Source organism: Trachinotus anak, unplaced genomic scaffold, assembly GCF_046630095.1.
Source record: "Trachinotus anak isolate AG129_WGS33_773 ecotype Australia unplaced genomic scaffold, CSIRO_AGI_Tana_v1 ptg000011l, whole genome shotgun sequence".
NCBI lineage: Eukaryota > Metazoa > Chordata > Actinopteri > Carangiformes > Carangidae > Trachinotus > Trachinotus anak.
In genome coordinates, this window is record NW_027273862.1 from 129,321 (window position 1) to 148,370 (window position 19,050).

The 19,050-nt window shown below is 40.3% G+C and overlaps 1 protein-coding gene across 2 annotated transcripts in view; it reads right to left on the minus strand.

Moving 5' to 3' along the window:
- Positions 1-811: 811 nt before the first annotated feature.
- il16 (interleukin 16) overlaps positions 812-19,050 on the minus strand; it is a 40,546-nt gene continuing 22,307 nt past the window's right edge. For both annotated transcript variants that reach the window (XM_071488283.1, XM_071488284.1), the window contains 15 exons: positions 18,496-18,745; positions 18,050-18,167; positions 17,567-17,699; positions 13,974-14,061; positions 12,749-12,972; positions 12,327-12,464; positions 10,809-10,958; positions 9,244-9,340; positions 6,603-7,726; positions 5,811-5,956; positions 5,253-5,418; positions 4,670-4,771; positions 2,970-3,201; positions 2,632-2,754; positions 812-2,120 (listed from right to left, as the gene is read on the minus strand). In XM_071488283.1, the coding sequence (XP_071344384.1) occupies positions 1,954-2,120; positions 2,632-2,754; positions 2,970-3,201; positions 4,670-4,771; positions 5,253-5,418; positions 5,811-5,956; positions 6,603-7,726; positions 9,244-9,340; positions 10,809-10,958; positions 12,327-12,464; positions 12,749-12,972; positions 13,974-14,061; positions 17,567-17,699; positions 18,050-18,167; positions 18,496-18,745 (3,258 nt within the window). In that variant the 3' untranslated portion in view covers positions 812-1,953. The remainder of the gene's footprint in view (positions 2,121-2,631; positions 2,755-2,969; positions 3,202-4,669; positions 4,772-5,252; positions 5,419-5,810; positions 5,957-6,602; positions 7,727-9,243; positions 9,341-10,808; positions 10,959-12,326; positions 12,465-12,748; positions 12,973-13,973; positions 14,062-17,566; positions 17,700-18,049; positions 18,168-18,495; positions 18,746-19,050) is intronic.

The following is a 19,050-nucleotide window of genomic DNA, read 5'->3' on the forward strand; positions in this document are numbered from 1 at the left end:
TTTTATATTAGAAATCTGGTGTGTTAAATACATTTTTAGTTTTAAAATGCACATTTGCTGTATCTCAGATTTTCTGCTCTATGCTCTGCCTTGGTTTAAGAGTAATAATAAACACACAAGTATGTTTATTGAGAACAGAGGGGACTGAATGATAGTTTCTCTCCAAAACTAGAATTTATGTGCTTGCAAAAAATCTTTCTGTGCTCAAAATGTCCCACTGCACGTTCAGGATCAAGACACAAACACAACTCTAACATCCAGTTGAGCTTGGTTTAACTGGTAACTTGGTCAAACTAGAAGTTACTGAATCAACAAAAGTGCTTAACAGAGTTTGATCTGCTTCCACATAGTACCACTGCTGAGATCCACAGACATTTACCGTAATATATACTGGACATTTGTCTTTTTTCTTCTCATTATCAACCAAACAGCAATAAAAACAACACCTAATGAAACCTGTAACCTTGAGACACATCATAGCTTTAATCAGTCCAGTACAACTGCATTATGTATTTGTTGCAAGGCTTTTGTATTGGATTGTGTTGTTCATGTACTGTGGTATGAAATAATATTTAAAGCATGCTTACTCCAGTGTCAGGCTGCCAAGGCTATTTACCAATATGTTTTACCAATGCTGTTCTTTTGGCTGAACCAGCCCTAGAAATGGCTCTGTCACTGACTGATTCATGAAGTTACACTATTGGTCAGCCGGCCACTTGAATATTTCCCTGTTGGTTGTTGCTCTTTCAAAATGATTTGGTGCAAAGAAGCAATGTTGCCAACGGTGTTTGACAACAGAGACAGAAAAACATGTATATGAGATCAGCTTTATTGGGAATTTGGCTGTATTAAAAGGCTGTGTATGTGAGCACAGAGAGGAGGAGAGAAGCAAACAGATGAAGGGCTGAAACTGGTTGACACAAGGCACAATGCAGATAGCCTATGACACAGTCGAGCCATGTACTAGATTTTGACCTGGTCTTGTTGGAGGCAGTTTTACTGCCTCTCACTGTCACAGTTTTGGCTAATACAAACATGATATCCCATGTATTTTAGGAAAAGAGTGTATTCAGCGACTCATTCTAGAGCTGGTGAGCATGAACAAAAAATTACTTTCTAAAGAGGCCAAAGAAAACCTTTGCTCCTTCGACTGGAGGTGGCAGATATTGTGAAGAAAAAGAGAACACCTTACTTTTCGCAATCAGGCTGTTGAATCAAATGATCATTTTATATTCTTGAATGACTTCATTTGTTTGCATTACACTGAACATATCATTAAACATATTGTTAACATTTGAACTTGTATTGAAGGGACGTTAAAGATAACACACCTGAGAAAAGTGCATTAAATCCAAGCAGATGTGTTTTCCATGGCTTGACAATCCTAATCTGGCATTGAGTGGTATACTCAGTGCCACGTTACCGTTTGCTGTGCAGACTCAGGCCAGTAACAGAGGCCCATTATGTTGTGCAGCTATGATGCTACATTGGACATTGTTTCAATATAATACTATTCAATATAATACCAACAGTGCCTCTGTGCAGGCAGTGGCAGCTGTCAGACCATGGACAATCTGGTCTTAATGAGCTGCTTGGACTTCATGGACTTTTGTGTTAATGTTGAGGGAGAGACGGGGACACAGAGCCTTTGAACAGAGCCTGATGTGGATTTTGGGGGCATATGGGTGAGCTGGCCCTTCAATACACTTTGCTATCTGGCCCCAAATGATGTATGATAATAAATAATATTAGAAATACATTCTATAATAGAAATAATAGAAATATATTCAGAAGGTGTCAGATCCACCATAGACCACACCAACTGGCTGACACCTGATTTCTAGGAGATTGTTGAGGCCAACATTGTTGTGCCTCAAGTGCTCAAGTGTTTGCTTGTTTTCTTTTTCTTTCTTTTTTCTTTTGGCCTCTTCAGCTCCTGGCAGCATTCTGTCCTCATTCTGTTGCCCCCTGCCTCCTCCTGATCACCACTGTAATGAGTCCTTCAGGCAAAGCCTTGATCATGTTCCAGGCCTCAAACCGTGTCATGTCCTGCAGACTGACTCCCTGGACCTGCAGCAGCTCATCCCCATACTGCAGACCACTCTGCTCTGCAGCTCCACCTGGCATACACACACACACACACACACACACACAATTCCTCATTTTTAATTCTTGGTGTCTCTCACATATTACGGTGACTGGTCTCAATACATTAACTGAGCTTCAGTGCTGAAAGCTTTTTTCTTCTCTAATTGTAAACATGTTCCTAGAGACGTGTTTTTTTATTTCACAAAATTAAACAATAACATCATCAGAGAATAAATCAGAGACTGTGGCTCATTGTCAAGTGTCAGTGCAGAACTGGTTCAGATCAATTCCAGTCTAGATTTTAGTTTTTGTTTCAGAAAATCAAAATAACTGAAGTGTGATAACAAAAAAGTAAGTAACCAACTTTTTGTATTCACTTTGGCTAATTTCATTCACTGTACATCTCTCAGAAAATCAACTTCCTATCGGCTTTGGCAAATTAAATGAAGGCACTCAGTTGTTGATTAGTGGTGGGTTTTTTTTTTTTTTTAAAAGTATAATTTTTGAATTTTTTGTTTGAACATATCCACATCATGACTGTACCTTTAAAGATCCTGCTGATGACTAATGGTCTGTCTCCATGGATTGAACCTTTTCCTCCCTCCAGAGTAAAACCAACTCCTCCAGCTCCTTTCTCAAGACTCACCACAGCTCCCTGCTCCTCCACTGCAACACAAAACACTGAAATGTAGCCCAAATGTATTGTGCAGCTGCAAAATTCAAAGTTAAGATATTAACAGGTGTCATTTATCTCACAGTACAAAATGTGAAACCTTCTTAGACCTACATGAACCACAGAATGTTTTGTCTGCCTAAAGGGAAAACCCTGTAGATGCTCAAACGCTTCAAGTGTGAGGACTACACTCTTGTGTCCGACTCACCTGCAGGGTTGGGCTCTTCACTCTTGCAGCCCCCTCCCTCTCCCGCTTCCTCCTCTGCTCTCTTACAGATGACCACCACAGCCAGCTTCAGACTGCGGGCCTGACGCAGAGCAGTGGTGGCATCAGCGTGTGTGACACCACGCAGCGTTTGCCCATTTATAGACAGCACCTCATCTCCTTTCTGAATGGTTCCCTCCTGAGCTGCCAGGCCGCTGGGAAACACTTTGTGGACCTGCACAGAAGACAACCAGTGTCACACACACACACACACACACACACGCACACACACACACACACACACACACACACACAGATTCAGATCTAATTAATCTAAATTCTGCCCTTTTGCCTACAGTACAAAGTGCACAGTGCTAAATCACATGCTCAGTCCACTTTACATCAGCAGAAATTTTACTGTTTAAAACAGATCAATTAATCAAATTCAAGATGTTTGCATTTGCACCTTTTTAACTTCAAAAAAGTTTTAAAAAATCATTAGGATTTTAATAACATAGGGTTAGGGTCACTCTTGATCGTGTGGCTGTCTCGGACAACTGTTCACCTCCATACAATACTTACAGATTAACCAAGAGACATTCATGCAAATACAGCTAATAGTATAGTATACATTAAGTATTACCCACCATGCCATAATGTGATGCCTTGGTGGTTAATTTTTCAAATGCTTTGTCAGATATTATTGGTCTCTTAATCCTAAGTAATGTTTTTGTTGATGTTTCAGAAAAGACTTCACAGCACTAAAACAGCCCAATCACAGTGACAGGATGATTACTCCCAGTACTTTACCCAATCAACTTCAAGACTCTCAGTACAGTCTTAAAAGCAAGTAATAGTTTAGCTCCATATTTATGACCTGCTCACTGACCAGAGTCCAGACAGAGCTCTCACATCATCCACTGCTGTTTTTCTAACTGGACCTAAAACAAGATACAAATCTGGTGAAGGTGCTTTAGCTACTTTGGCCCCAATCTCTGGAAAAAACTGCCAGATGACCTGAGATATAATGTGCGAAATAAATAAAATGCCCCACCTTACCTAAACTCCATTTCTCAGGTAAGCAGCCTGAGATTTTGCATAACTACCATTTTCCATGACCACTCATTACTTCAGAGAAAAAAAAGGAATTCAAAACAAGTGTGATTTGTTTCCTTGTGATTCCCTTCAAAAATCTGCCTTGTAGTGCCTTGCTCTCCAACATTACAGTTGTTTACTACTACTATAACTTACTGAGATCAATACATTCAGTCATACAACATACTTACCTTTTTTTCTGTGACTGAACTTACAAGTTATATAAATATTTAATGAATAAAAACAAACTTTCTGTTGGACACAGAATACAAACAAAAAACTGATACAGTCAAGTACAATCAACCATCATTTTTCCATGTATTACAATGGTGTAGGATATCCAGAGTAACAGTGACATGTTTCTAAGAGGACAATTAATGTCAATTTCTCCAAATCAAAGTCCACACCACTGGAGCAAAGTGAGAAAATATGTCAATTTTTAATTTTTTATTTTTTGTCATTTTATTCTGTATATATAAATATACTTGAATAAAACTTTGGAAGGACTTAGTATGAATGTGCAGTGTTTTCCTCAACTTTGAGAGGCTCTGTAGAGAAAGTTGTCAGTTTAACCCTCAATCTAAATGATTGTAGTGAGAGTTGCTTACTGTGAGAGCTTTGGTCTCCAGGTCAGACCCTCCAGCGATGCTGAAGCCCAGCCCCGCTCCCTCCTCTTTATGCAGAATCACTACATGGATGTCCACCAATTGCTGTGGTAAAAAAAAGAAGCAGAGTTACTACTAATAGATAGATAGATATTTAACTGGTCTATTACTATGAAGGGACTTTGAGCCACCAGGAACTCTTCACATAAACCAAATTTTATTCATTAATTCAGTCATTTCTAGATCGTGTTTATAAATTCTATATTTTCACCGTGATCAAAGACTCTTTTCCAAGGGCACCATCTTAAAATGGCAGCATAATTATGCTACACAAGCATCTGCTGAAAAAATAAATATTAAAATGAATCTTAATGAGTCATCAGTTCATATAAAAATAGCTCTGAAACTGATTATCATTGTGTGAGTTTTCACATAAAAATGGTCTCAGACTGTTGGTCCCGACTGTTCAAAGAAAACTTAAAAACAACACAGAAAAAGAATATAAATAGCTGCATGAGAACTTTTTTTTAAGAACTTTTTATGAAAATTAACTGTTGAAACTGGGTTATACCAAATGAAAATCTACCTTCAGCGTGTCTTCGTCCAGAGTTGAGACTTCCTGGATCATCCCCTGTATTTCCTGGGAAGGGATGGCTGAGATAACAGACTGAGCAGAAGCAGAAGTGACTCCTGTCTCATCTTGAGATCCCCCCTCCCCTCGTTCAATGGTACAATCTCTCAGTGTGGCCAAGCTGTCTCAAAAGAAGAAAGCAGAGAGTTACACACCACTGTGTATAGCCTGTGACTGAAAACTGATATATACTAAAACCTTAAAAAAATAAAAATAATAATAATAATAATAATTTTAATAATAATAATAAAAACAAAAAAACAAGATAACAAGTCAAACCCCCGTTTCCTGTGCTTTACCCATTCATTAACCCATTCAGCACTTAGGGAGGCACTGGGTGTTCCTTACTGTGTAGTCACCCAGGTGCAAATAGACTGCCTCTGTTTCTCTGGTTAAACAAGAAGATTTTTTTTTTTCGACCTGAAACCACTTCCTTATGGATATAAAACAGTCACAGTTTGCAGTCTGTAATAAACAGTCATGACTGCCTGTTCCTCTCTGTGGAAGTCTTACCTGACAGAGAATCCTCTGTCAGTGCCATCAGCAGCAGCTCCAGACTCCTCTGAGTTAGAAACATCCTCTGAAGAGGGGTCCTGCAGGTTTGGGGAACGAGCATGGCTGGACTTCATGGGTAGAGAGCGCATCAATGCTTGTGAAACCTGGAATAAAAACAGCACATGACACATGAAAATGTGTTATGAAAACTGTTCAGCTCCTTAAAGGACATTTCTGGTTTATTTTCAATTTATCTTATGTCCATAGTTTTGGTTATAATTTCCAAAATAGCAATATTTGCTGATATCTGGGAGAAAGATAACTAAGAGGTCAACAAACACCAGAAGTCCATTTATCAGTAAACAATCCCTCAGGTTAGTCAAACTTTAGAAGAGAAATTAAGGTAACTGTTAAATATCAACCCCTACTGAATCACCCTTACCCAGGTCAGCCAATGCTAGATTTTGAACTGTGGAGACAAGTTAGCCCTGCAGTTACCAATTTCTGCCACCAAGTGGCAGTGTTTTCTGATATTCTTTTATTTTTTCTCTTTTACTGGTTATATTGGTTTCACAAGATATCATTGTTAACTTGAACCACTTATTTTAAATATCGACTGCTGTAGCTGTTGCACAAATTGACCTTCATGGCCCTCACAGCTGGACCTCTGTGTAATTTTAATATCCGAAAGTCAGGAGTCTCAATTATAGGAAACAACTCCAAGGCACTGAGCTCTAGGTTTAGGTACGTTAAACCTCAATTATCTCTGACTATGACAAGTGAAGTACATTACCATAGTTCCTAGATTACCTGGTTGCTGAATGCAAGAATTTTCCCTAAACCCTCTTCATCTAGGCCTCTCATGGAATTACTGTCTGTAGGTGGACCAGCACTCGGATTTATGCTGAGCTGTTTTCCTTGGTTCTGTGCTCCATCAGCCTCTGTCCCCTCTGGAGGAGCTTCCCTTTCATCTTGATTGGATGTCGCAGGGGGTGGCACCTTGCTGAGAGTCACTCTTTCTGGCTCAGACTCCTGTTTGGATGCCAAGACATTTGGGTCATCATGGGATGGAGCTGAATGAGAATTTTCTATCCCAGAGTCCAGATCAGTATCGATGTTGTCAGAGGGTGGGAGAGCTGTGATCGTCTGAATGGAGAGAGGTTCATCTTCACAGGACTTTGCTGTTGTTTGACTACAAGCTTCAGACATGGAGGAGGCGACAGTGTTGTCTGTCTCCTGAACGGATGCAGAATCGTTCGACTGGATTTCTTTGGAGATTTCATGCTTGCTGTTCCCACAATCTTCATGTGAGGCAGGGTGACTCTTAGACTCCTTCTCCATCAGAGGAAGGGAGGAGGAAGGGGCCGCAGGCCTCCTGTGGCTCCCCTTCTCCATACTAGACGCACCCTCTGCACCGGAAAAAGTCTCAAATGAGTGGATCTTTTGTTTGATTGACAGGTTGGAGGAAGACGAAGCAGATCTGGCGCCAAAGCTTCTGTTAAAACCCACAGCAAATCTCTGCTCTGCAGGTTTAGCTTGCTTCTTCTGGTCCTGCCCATCTCGAATCTTCCTCAGACTCTGGCGAAACCAGACAGGTTTGGGTGCCACTGGGGGTCCCCTCTTTGATCCTGGAGGACTTTCAGATGTGTTTTCAGGAATTGTGTTGGAGAGAGGATCTGAAGTCACATCTGTGGTTGTGCCATTGAAGTCAGTGGTGTTCTCTTCATCACTCATAGTGGCAGGCTTGCTGACGTTGACAGGCTGTGGATAACAGGCTATGTGTTGGTGATGGATCTCGGGCAGTTCTTCAGGGGAGCTGTCTGAAAGGCGAACCCAAGGATCTTGAAGGTGCTCTTGGGTATGTTGTTCAATTCGAGCCTGCCTCCTCAGAGCTCCTCTCTTTGGCTGTGAGCAGAGGACTGCTGATGAATGACCTGTCAACACAAAGTAGAAATGTGTGAGACTTACTATGTATTCACACTGAACAAAATGATGGGAAGATTATCCAGGCCTCTGTCAGTATTACTAGGTTATGTTTTAAATCAACAGCATGCAATCAGCAAACATGCTCACAAGGAATATAACAACATGCTCTTGTTGAGCAGGAATAATGTTTAAGATGTTCACCAATATAGTTTACCCTGTTATCATGCTAATTAGCTTGCTAACAGGTTTAGCTTACTAATTATCAATAAACATAAAGTAAAGCTGTAAGTAAAGTTTTGCAGGTATATTGTCATACTGGAAAAATAAAATTTTGACCTAATGATAGCACTAGATGAAAAGTGAAGGGATGACCAAAGTTATTCAATTTCATCCAGAGGGAGACATGAATGTGCGTCCCAAATTTCATGACAATTCATTCAATAGTTGAGAAATTTCACTCAAAGACAAATGTAAACCTCATGGTGGTGCTAGAGATCACCAAAGTAATTAGGATATGTGGTCCAGAAACCATAAATATCTGCACAAAATTTCATGAAACCTATTCAACAGTATTTAAAGACTAAGATGTGAACCTCTTGGTTTATGTGAATTGTCAGAACATGTTCACACATGCACATCTGTTCATCCAAGAAACTTCACAGTTGACACTGCACTTCCTTGGGTCTTCAGCAATAAAGCTACCAAATTTGAAATCAATTGTTGTTGAGAAAATCAACAGAGAGACAGAGAGACAGAAAGATAGAGAGACAGACAGACAGAGAGACAGGCAGACAGAGATTCCTCCATTTATAGTTAGACTAGTGCACTTCCCATTCAAAATGTGCCTCTCAGTAGGGCCTGATTGCTTGGCCTGCTGTGGCAAATGAGTAACAATTTGATGGTTGTGCAGGGTTTTGATAGATTATTCTAAGTCTGTATTTTCGATTTTCTTGAGAACCACTTATCCAAAAAACTTCACAGTCAACACTGCACTCCACGGCAATACACCAGTGAAGTTTGAAATGGATCAGATGCGCTGATGTCATCACTGACATTACAAAATTAACAAGATGAACACCATAAACAATGGCATTAATTATTTATCACTGTGATCACATAATGTTGCTTTGTGAGTTTGTAAATAGAACCCATGACACCCACCAGGCTACACAAGCACAATCTGAACACGCACTGCACCAGTTTAGGGTCATTTCAAGTGAAGTAAATCATACTAAATTTGAACTGTGAAATATACTGTTGCTAATAGAGCCCTGGCTGGTTAGTTGTAACTAAAGCAGGTGATCATCGACATTGCTGCAGTCCCAGTTGCACTCGAGTCTCATATCCTGATTGAGGTTTAGTCACTGACACATGAAAACCCTGCCTCAAACAGGAAATGGAACCTCAGTTACTTTTTACTGAAATCCTTAACCATGGCACCAGGTTTAGCTGACAATTGTTAAAACAATTGTCTGTCTAGTTCTAAAGTTGTGTTAAATGTAAGGTAATAACACTTGTTTCCTACCTATATGTAGTCTGTCGTCTGTCCAGGCCGAGGTGTCTGGATGAGTGAAATCTTCTTCGCTCTCATCTGACTTTTCTCTTATTTGTTCTCCTTCCTGCTGCACAAACAGGAAGTATTGTGTCATGACAGCTTCTCTAGCAGCAACCACAGAGAAGTGCAATAATGTACCCTGCTTCCGCTCAGACATTCATCCACATTCATCTACTGCTTTCACAGTTTGAGTCAGTCAGTAAAAGGCCTTGTATAAGCAGCCCAGCAACAAGTATGATGAATCAGGGCACAAAACATGGAATGCTTACATGCTGACATGCACACTAATCACAGTCTTTCCTTAACCATATCATAGTTGTCATGCACAGATTGAAGAAAGACAGAATTGTAAAAGTCTTGGGTCTGAACATCAAAAAACAATATCCAAGATTTTCAAAATCATCCATTCACTTTCTTGTCTAGTGAGAGGGTTGTGTTAACTACTGAACATTTCATTCCAAAACCCACAGGGATTAATCTGCTTCCTCCACTTGGATGGCTTTTCAAACCTTTCTGAAAGTATATATACATTCATGTCCACATACTTTTGATATATATATATATTTATATAAGATAACAAAAACTAGAGCAGAACAGTGGAGACATAATTGATAAGTATTGCATGCAGCACCCCTCATTTTGTACTTCATATTAAAGCATTCTTTATAAAAGATATTAATGGCTTATGAATGGTAAGATGTAACTTATGGCTTTATTAATGTTAATAAATAATGTACTAATGATTTAATGATAACTTCAAAACCATTCATGAGAACAACTTCACGGTTGCACTCATAAAGGATCACTCTTTACATCAATGCATTGAGTCTGCAATTGTAAATGTTAACAAAATAAAGCCACTGGTTACAGCTTATAAACCAAAGAGTAGTACCAAAAATATATAAAGAAAATTACAGCAATGAAACACTGAACTGTTAAATTACTGTAATTTTGATTCAATTCATTTTTATTTATATAGCACCAAACAATAACATTCATTATCTCAAGGCACTTTACAGAGTCAAGGTCTGGTCAAGACCTCACAATATATGAGAGAGAAGCCCAACAGTTCCACCATCAGCACGATAATTGCCCCACTCTCTGTATTGTCTATGACTGAGGTGACAGCTTTACATTTTATGAACTCATGAAAAGCCAAATGCATTAAGCATGCTTTCACCAGCAAAACATTTAGCCACATCACTCCACATACATTCCTTAAGAGTAACCTCAGGATCTTTCGCAAGGCCTTGTATATACTGCTGAAGAACTTGCAGGCAGTGGAGGGGGAGGAGTGAGACACATAATTAGTACATTGAGGAAAATATGATTATCATGATCAATATACTGAGAAAGTGCAGTGAGCAAGTAACAGTGGAAGTGACAAACAGACTGAGTCGCAGATCAAGTTCACAGCTTTTAAGGTCTCAAACATACTTTCAACATCCTAATATGGGCACTGAACTTGCACCTCTCAGACAGTGAAAGGCCAATATAATGACCAAGAAAAAACCTACATAAATTGAGTGCTGTACCTGGCAGGTTTGTGAGGAGGGCTCCAGTACCTCATCTCTAACTGGGGATTCTCTACTGGAACCACTGGAGTCTCCATTATAACCCTCCTCACTGGTCACATCATGAGGCCAGCAGTACCAACGTGGAGCAGCACGCAACCTGAAGTTGGACTACACACAGATACATACACACATACACACATAAATACATCCACATACACGCAAGAACACATAACTATTTACCAAGATTACAGTGACTCTGAACATGTTGTGATTATTTCCTGCCAGGCTGATTCCACCATTTTGTCAACAGTATCAACAGATTTTACTGCTACATTTTACAGAGAATACAATGCAAAAAGCTAATAAAGGGAGAGAATGGTGAAGCTCAAGCGTCTGGCAAACAGAAGTATCTTCACGTTTACTGACACATGTCCCAGGAGTCATGGTGGAACCTTTAGAGTTATTAGGGTAATTAGGATCACCTCCTCACAGTTGTAAACCTCTGTGACTCGTCATAGTCTTGTAAAATATTAACTATTTGTGTGAAATTTTGTGATACTGTCCGTCTTGAGTAATGACTAAAAAGTGTTTTGTGAGGTCACACTGACCTTGACCTTTGTCCTTTGACCATCAAAATCTAATCAGTTCATCCTTGAGTCCAAGTGAATGCTTGTACCAAATTTGAAGAAATTCCCTCAAGGTGTTACAAAGATGTTACGTTGAAAAGGCCAAAATCACCTTGATAATAACCTTGAGGAGCTTTTGAGATATTGCATTCACAAGGCCAAAATCATGTTTTGTGAGGTCACCATGACCTTGACCTCTGACTACCTAAATCTAATCACTTCAACCTTGAGTCGAAGTGAACATTTGTGCCAAATTTAAAGGGATAACCTTGAGGAGTTTTCAAGATATTGCATTCACAAGACCAAAAACATGTGACCCTGACCTTTGACCTTTAGCCACCAAAACCATTTGTCCTTGAGTCCAGGTGAAGTCCAAATTTGAAGAAATTCCCTCAAGGTGTTACAGAGATAATGCGTTCAGGCCACAGGGCCAGTATGAGGTCATGGTGACCTTGACCTTTGACCTTTGATTACCAAAAGCTAATGTATGAATTGTGTATGTTGTGGATATACGCATCACCACAACACTGTCTGTAGCTGCACTCTCATTAATATCGCCATGGTCTCTGCCGGCCCCTTGTCTGCACTCTGCATCAAACCCAGTCAAAAGGCTGGCAGAAACAGAAGTGTAGATTGCCCTTTAGTACATCCCATAGTAATCCTTAAATGTTAGCATGTGCCAGATTTACTGTCTCTCGCTTCCACTGCCCCCTTTACTGCATCTACCCTCTTCTCTTCTTTCCCTTGTCCTGTATTTATAAAGTGTATTGGATTATAATTGCTGACTCTACCTTTAATATTTAATTAATTTTTATTTAGAAATAGCTTTCTTTTAGTTTTACATTTGACTAAAATGGATGGATGGATGGATGGATGGATGGATGGATGCATGGATGGATGTGTGTGGTACCTTGTTGCCCCTGAAGGCCAGATCCAGGGCCTGCTGACTGGAGAGGCTGGCAGCATTAGAATTGTATGGGATTTTATACTTTTCATCAGGATACACAGGCACTGACAGTCTGTTCTCAGACCATGTGTCTGCCATAGACTACAGGACAGAGAATGGGGCACGATAAGATCAGACACACTACTACACATCAAAAGAGATAACGTCTCCACACTAATTTTTTTACATCAACAATCTGGCAGAGGAAAAAACAACTGCATAGAAAATAGAATAAAAAAATATGCATGATATGTGAAAATCCACACATACAGTAGTAGCAGGAGTATTAAGAGTAGCAGCACTTAGTTCTAATTGTTCCCAGAATCTGTACTTTGAGACGTGTGAAAATTTTACACAACACAATTTTGTGTTGTGTGGTTGCTTACTTTTGGTGTGTCAAGGCTGTGGACACGAGCTGGTGGGTTATGGTGTGTGTTGTGGAGGTTGTGAAGAATCAGACAGTGGTTGTGGTGGTGGCTGTTGGTGTTGTCACTGCAGGAGCGGGTCATGGTCCTCTGTGCTCGTCGAACCATAAGCTGACTGAAGCTCCTCTCTAGACAATGCTCACATTTCTGCCGGCTGTGAGAGCAAGACTCCAGTCTGCGCAGCCCTGAAACAGAAAATAAATCTAAAACTACAATGAAATAATAATATAATGAAATAATTATAAAAACTAGAATTAAATGTGATTGTAATGTAATGTTTTGGCTGAATTCTATGTAATGGCAGTGAATGGAAGCTTTTCTGTGTTAGGTATATAGGCAATTACACAAATGGTCCCTGTCATCATAATTCACTTATCAGTGATCACTGATCAGTGTGCAATGGTGAGCATTTGAAATTTGAATGGTGTTTCTACTGTATACTGGTGCTGAGTTATAAATACAATGGTACTGAATGGGTCTCTATACACTTGTATACATTCTGTAACTCATAAGTGTTAATAGAATACAAATGCAATAATAATGACCATGTTCACTACTTACCAGTGTGCAGTTCTGAGCATTTTTAAATATGAATGGAATTTGTATTGTTTACAATCACTGAGGTATAAGTATAACTGATGTCTATAGGAATATTTTTAACACATGAAAATCAGTTTACTGTTGAAAACAGCTGCTGTCTTTTGTTTTGCACATCTGGAGGAAGCTTGCTAAGGTTACAGACTGAGGTGTTTTAAAGACATGGGCATAATTTTGAGCTGTATTATGGCAAGTGTAGGATCGAAGCTTTTTGGAGTGTAAAGCACACAAAGAACTAAAATTAATTATATTTCAGTAGGTTTGGGCTATTCTTTAATGAATCTGTCTATGTGTGTACCCCAATTTTATGGAAGTGAAAAACGAAATTACTAGAGTACAACTTGACTCAAAATGCATGAGGGTTACAACTAAGAAAAGTCACAAGACCCATCTACAAAGAAATACAGACAGTTGAACAAATGAATTATCTTGGCAGCATGCAAGACAACATAAGATATTTGAGACATTTTTCAGACAAAAATTGGGAGGACATGCTACATGAGGAAAGTGCTAGAAGTTCCAGACCACCCAGAACCCTGAATACGAGTGTGAGTGTGGAAAATTTAAAATGAACAAATAAATATTTTACCATCAATACTCCACTGGCTCTTATCCTTTCTCAGTTTGCTGTTTTCCACTGCCAGAGTGATAGCATCATTCAGCTGCTGCTCTGATACCTGTGACAAAGAAGATGGGGAATGTCAACATTTCAGTACAAACATCGTCTTTGTAGTGTAGAGTCCAACGGCAATGTTATACTTTCTGCATCTGCATGACGTAATCATCACTGCAGGGTGTACATGAGTCTCTGGTGCAGATATCCACGTATCCACTGTAACAACTGTGTATGAGGTGGAAAACACACATGGATGCTGAGTTTGAAGAGACGTTGTGTAACGAGGAAAAAACATCTCAGTGTAGTTTTACATCTCTTCTCTCAGGCGTTTTTCTGGAGGTCTAGAAACACCAGGTCTATTGGCTGATGTTTTCACTGGCCGACCAACCACAGGTAATGGATTGTAGCCTACTACTTGTAATTGGGAGGGTAAGTCAGTGATGAAATGAGCAAAACAGATGGTCAAATTCAGGCTACAATGTTCTGGCCTGGATTTTGTGTGGAGCTGTACACTGGAGCCTTATGCCTGGTTCTGTTTGCAAACCGCTGGAACACCTGGCGGCATCAGGGTGACTGTCTGCTGTGTTGTAGCACTGAGGATCAATGCAAGAGTAGAGGAGCTTGTCCGTGGCAGCTAGACCCTCTGGCTGAACTGGTGCAGTTCCAGTGTGTTAAGGCCAGCCAGGAGTGGCCACAGAATCCAAGACCGTCAGACATTAGTGTGGGTGATTGGGTAGACCGTGCTGACTTTTCGATGACATTGATTGGGACTACAGACAAAAGACTGGTAGAACTGCTAAGGCAAGTGCATGGAGTGGCAGCATGATGGCGGTGTATGGGGAAATATGCCAGAAATATGCTTTGTCTGGGCAGCAGCTACTGAGACAACGCCGCCAAAGAAAGTTCGACAGTGGGTCTGGGTGGGCTGGTTGAAGGTGGTGACTATTTTGTTGTGACATCACAAATATACCCTTTTTCCACCAAAATTAGCGAGTATGAGCAGGTTTTTTAAACACGGGTAAACCCGCTTATAAAAGCTGATTGACCCCTTTCTCACTGCCAGTCGAGTTTGTCCTTCTGTTCAGACTGAGGACACCCACAACTGCAAGGAGCAATGTCATCACATGCACACACAGACAGGTGTGTTTACAGTGTTGTGCTCTTGATGGGGGATTGCCTCTCATATAGGTATTCAGGATTTTAACTGTTCAATTGATAATATTAATGAGTCAAAATTCTTATTGTCAGTTAACGGTTGAACAGTTACCAGTTAAACAAGTTTCTCAATATGGGTTTTCTGCATTTCTCTGTGGACTGAGTGTTTTTACACCCGTGTTAATATAGAACCTTGTCTTGTTATAATCAAACAAGACATGGAAATCTCACTTTATACTTTAAGTACAGCAGACACAACTGCTCTTCTGCGTCTTGCATGGTTGTTCTACTGTGTCCCCAGCCCTAACTGGGATAGTCAATGGGATCCTGGCTGCAATCTCACAGCTGGGGATGGTTCCTTCAATCCATTTGAGCAAACAAAGTGCTTGAAGCGCTGTAGTTGTTTCTTCTGAAATTATCCCTTGAAGCATCCTCAGGTCCTCAGTGTGTTCATGCCCTGAGATTCATATGTGGTCAGAGCCTCATTTAGTCATGTGCTGTCTTTGTAGGTCAGTTTCCTCCATTTCACACAGTTTGGTCAGAACAAAAAGAAATCCAAACATGTTGCTTGTTATGAGATATAGAGAGGGAATGATTAGTGCCTGCACTATTGAAGCTGACTTGTGTTTGCTGTGCCACATTGGCCCCATTCAGACTGCCAGCCAAAATCCGATTTTTAGCCCATCCAGATTGGAACTGGATGGCTCTTTTGAAGTCTGAACAGTCACAAATCACATGAAATCTGATTTTTGGAAACCAGATCGAAACCACCTTTGGGAGGTAGTTTCAGATCGCATTTGGACAGATGCGTCTCAGTCTGAACAGCTCCAAACACTCAGATTGGTTTTGACTGTCCGTGACGTCACTCTACGCAGGTGGCACCACACTTGTCGCTACACAGAAACTCCAGCAGTGAGTGCAGCACGAAGCATTGTTGTGTATAATCCTACCAGCCTCCTGCGGTGTTGCAAATGTCTAGTGCGTCTGAGATGTTCTGCACCTCTACTGGACAGTGATAAGGCCAATATACTGAGGTGACCTGCCTCCATCATGTTTGTTGTTGTCGCTGTCGCAATTATATGACGTCAGATGCCCCGTTACTACAGCAACCTGTCAGATCAGTCAATAATGTGGCACAGTCTGAACAGAGCCATATCCGATTTGGACACTTGCTAAAAACAATGTGGACAGTCAGCCCTAAAAATCGGATTTGAGTAGGAATCTGATTTGAATCAGATTCGCCTGCAGTCTGAACGTGGCCATTTTACTTTGCATGATTTGATTCTTTTTGTTTTGAGTCTAATTGGGTTCAGTGTACAGTGCAAGAGCACTTTCCCACAGGAGGAGGCAGAGTGAAGAACTCCTCCCCAGCACAGGTGTCAGGTATTTTCAATCTGCAATCAAAGCAAACTCATTGGTGTGGAGGAAGCTGGCCCAGATAACTGTGGACCTGGAGTGTCTTGGTGTGGAAAAGGAACTTGTAATATGAACTGTAAGATAACTATCTTGTGGAGTGGAATATGTGGGTTTTTAAGAAAGGACCACCATTGAAGACAGGAGCCATTGGATGGGATACATCTAACCAGATTAGGAGGAACAGCCAGGGACCGAGAGTCTTTAAAGATCCCCCTCCCCCAGCTGAGCACACCCTTCTTCTTCAACCCTCAAATTTGCCTAGAGCCTGAACCAGTTGGAGCACAGTTTGAGCTGATTCCACCCCATACTGATCATTGTGCTTTAAATATAAGGAAAAGAAAAGACATAAATTAAGCAAAGACTCCATCTGGATTGCTGCGGTGGTTTTATATCTGGTCACTCCACTGAACTCTTTTCTTTTTTTTAATCTAACACCTTTCAGTCTTAACATTGCCCAACTCCTGCATTTGTTTGAAAAGGGTACAGGGAGCAGTGGGAGCCTGGTCCACTATCACAATAAAGTAGTCTGTTAGTCTGCTTGCTCTTCATCTGGGGTGTGAAAAAAAAATCTTGTGAGGTGACAATAAAGTAGTCTGTTAGTCTGCTTGCTCTTCATCTGGGGTGTGAAAAAAAAATCTTGTGAGGTGAAGTGCAGATGGGATTTCATCCCATCTGCACTTCATCCCATCTGCACTTCACCTCACAAGATTTTTTTTACATTTTTAAAAGGTAATTTATGCTGTTACATATTTGAATCACATATTGGTGAGTTTCAGGGTCATAGGACAAGGATCACATTTTCAGTATTGTTTCTGGTTATTTCCAGCATTATAATGAGCTGAAGAGTTTACATATTAGTTTCCAAAAACCTACACTTCAGCCTCTTATTGAGGCTGGTTGTAGTTACTATATAAAAATAAATGCAATTTCATCCTCAGCTTTTTTAAAGATAAATCTACACTGATTCAAATAAATGAGGTTGAGCCTTTGCATACTTTGGGTTCGGGATGGCGACTGATGATGATGTGGACTGGACCTGGTGTGCATTGGCTCAGCACTGTGTAGACATCATTCAGCGCCATGTTGTAAACCACAGTGTCGTTGATCTCCATTATCTCATCTCCACACCTAGATAGGGAAAGTTCAGGTGTTGGAAAGAAAGAAAAAATGAACCTTTGGAGGAAAAACAGTAGCATATACAAAAGCTTTGACACCTACATATATAATGTAACTCAGTGAATTCATACAAAATACAAAGAAGTTGACAGTATTTTCAGATTAATCTTGAAATAAACACATATGGTACTCTATACTTTTAATTTATCATATTACACAGTGTACCCATCAGTATCAGCTTTTTTAGTAACTTGTAGTGAAATGTGCTCCTTCACATTAACTCTCATTTCTTACTGTAGTTACTTGTTATTACAATAGATTTCCCATATTGTATATAAACCAGTGTACTAATTGCTCCTTACCGGAGCCTGCCATCCATATGTGCTACAGATCCAGGAGAGAGGGTGTGGATGTAGATCGCAGGACATCCGTCATTCGATGGAACACAGCATAGTCCGATACCCAGACCAACACCAACCTCTGGGAAATGACACATGCAAATGAAGTTTTGTTGTCATAGTCATCATCATTAAAGGCTGATGTTTGACTTCAAAAGAGATTTAACATTTACACCCCAATGAGCCACAGAACCATAGACACTGGGTACAATTGTCTTTTAAGCAACTAACACATGTTTTCATTAATGATTGATCAATCACACACTTGTCCATAAAATCCTGAAGTGATGTCTTAAAGGTGAACTCATCTCATTAGAGAAACTGTAAGTAGAAGCTTTTGGTAATTTAAAAGACATAATATAAAAACTTCAATGATTAATGGACTTTCTGTTCTGTCCCCTGAGGCTGACCTTTCTGCAGGATGATCTCCATCATGATGCGGTCTCTTGGTTTAACAAGCTGACCTGGAACGCTCAGCGTGTTACTGCAGGTGTTGCTCAGGTAGCTGCTGTCTTCCATGTCAGCACTGATCCTTGCCATGCCTTTAGTGGAGCTGAGGGAGTGCGACCTGCACAGCTGACCTACTTGCGCTTGACCACACAGGGCCTCCACACGTAAGCTGGTCCTCACCACCAGTGTCAGGAGACCCTTTTTGATTTGCTGCACAAAGACATTCAAAAGACATTTCATATTTCAAATCAGTGGTACGTGCTTTCAGAAATGTGGGCAGGCTAAAATTGTTGTCAGACTTAGTTTTTTTTTTTTTGGTAAATGGGTTTGATCCTTTGTTGAAGATGTAACCAGGGTTGGATTAATTCTTCCACCAATAAAAATGATCTCTGGGCCCCTACCATCCTGCCTCCTACTCTCTTTGCATAGTGTATGTATTAATTAATTAATATTAGTTTGAGTTTACTTGATCGAGCACAAATTTATTGGATTATGCACTAAATAAACACAAGCTA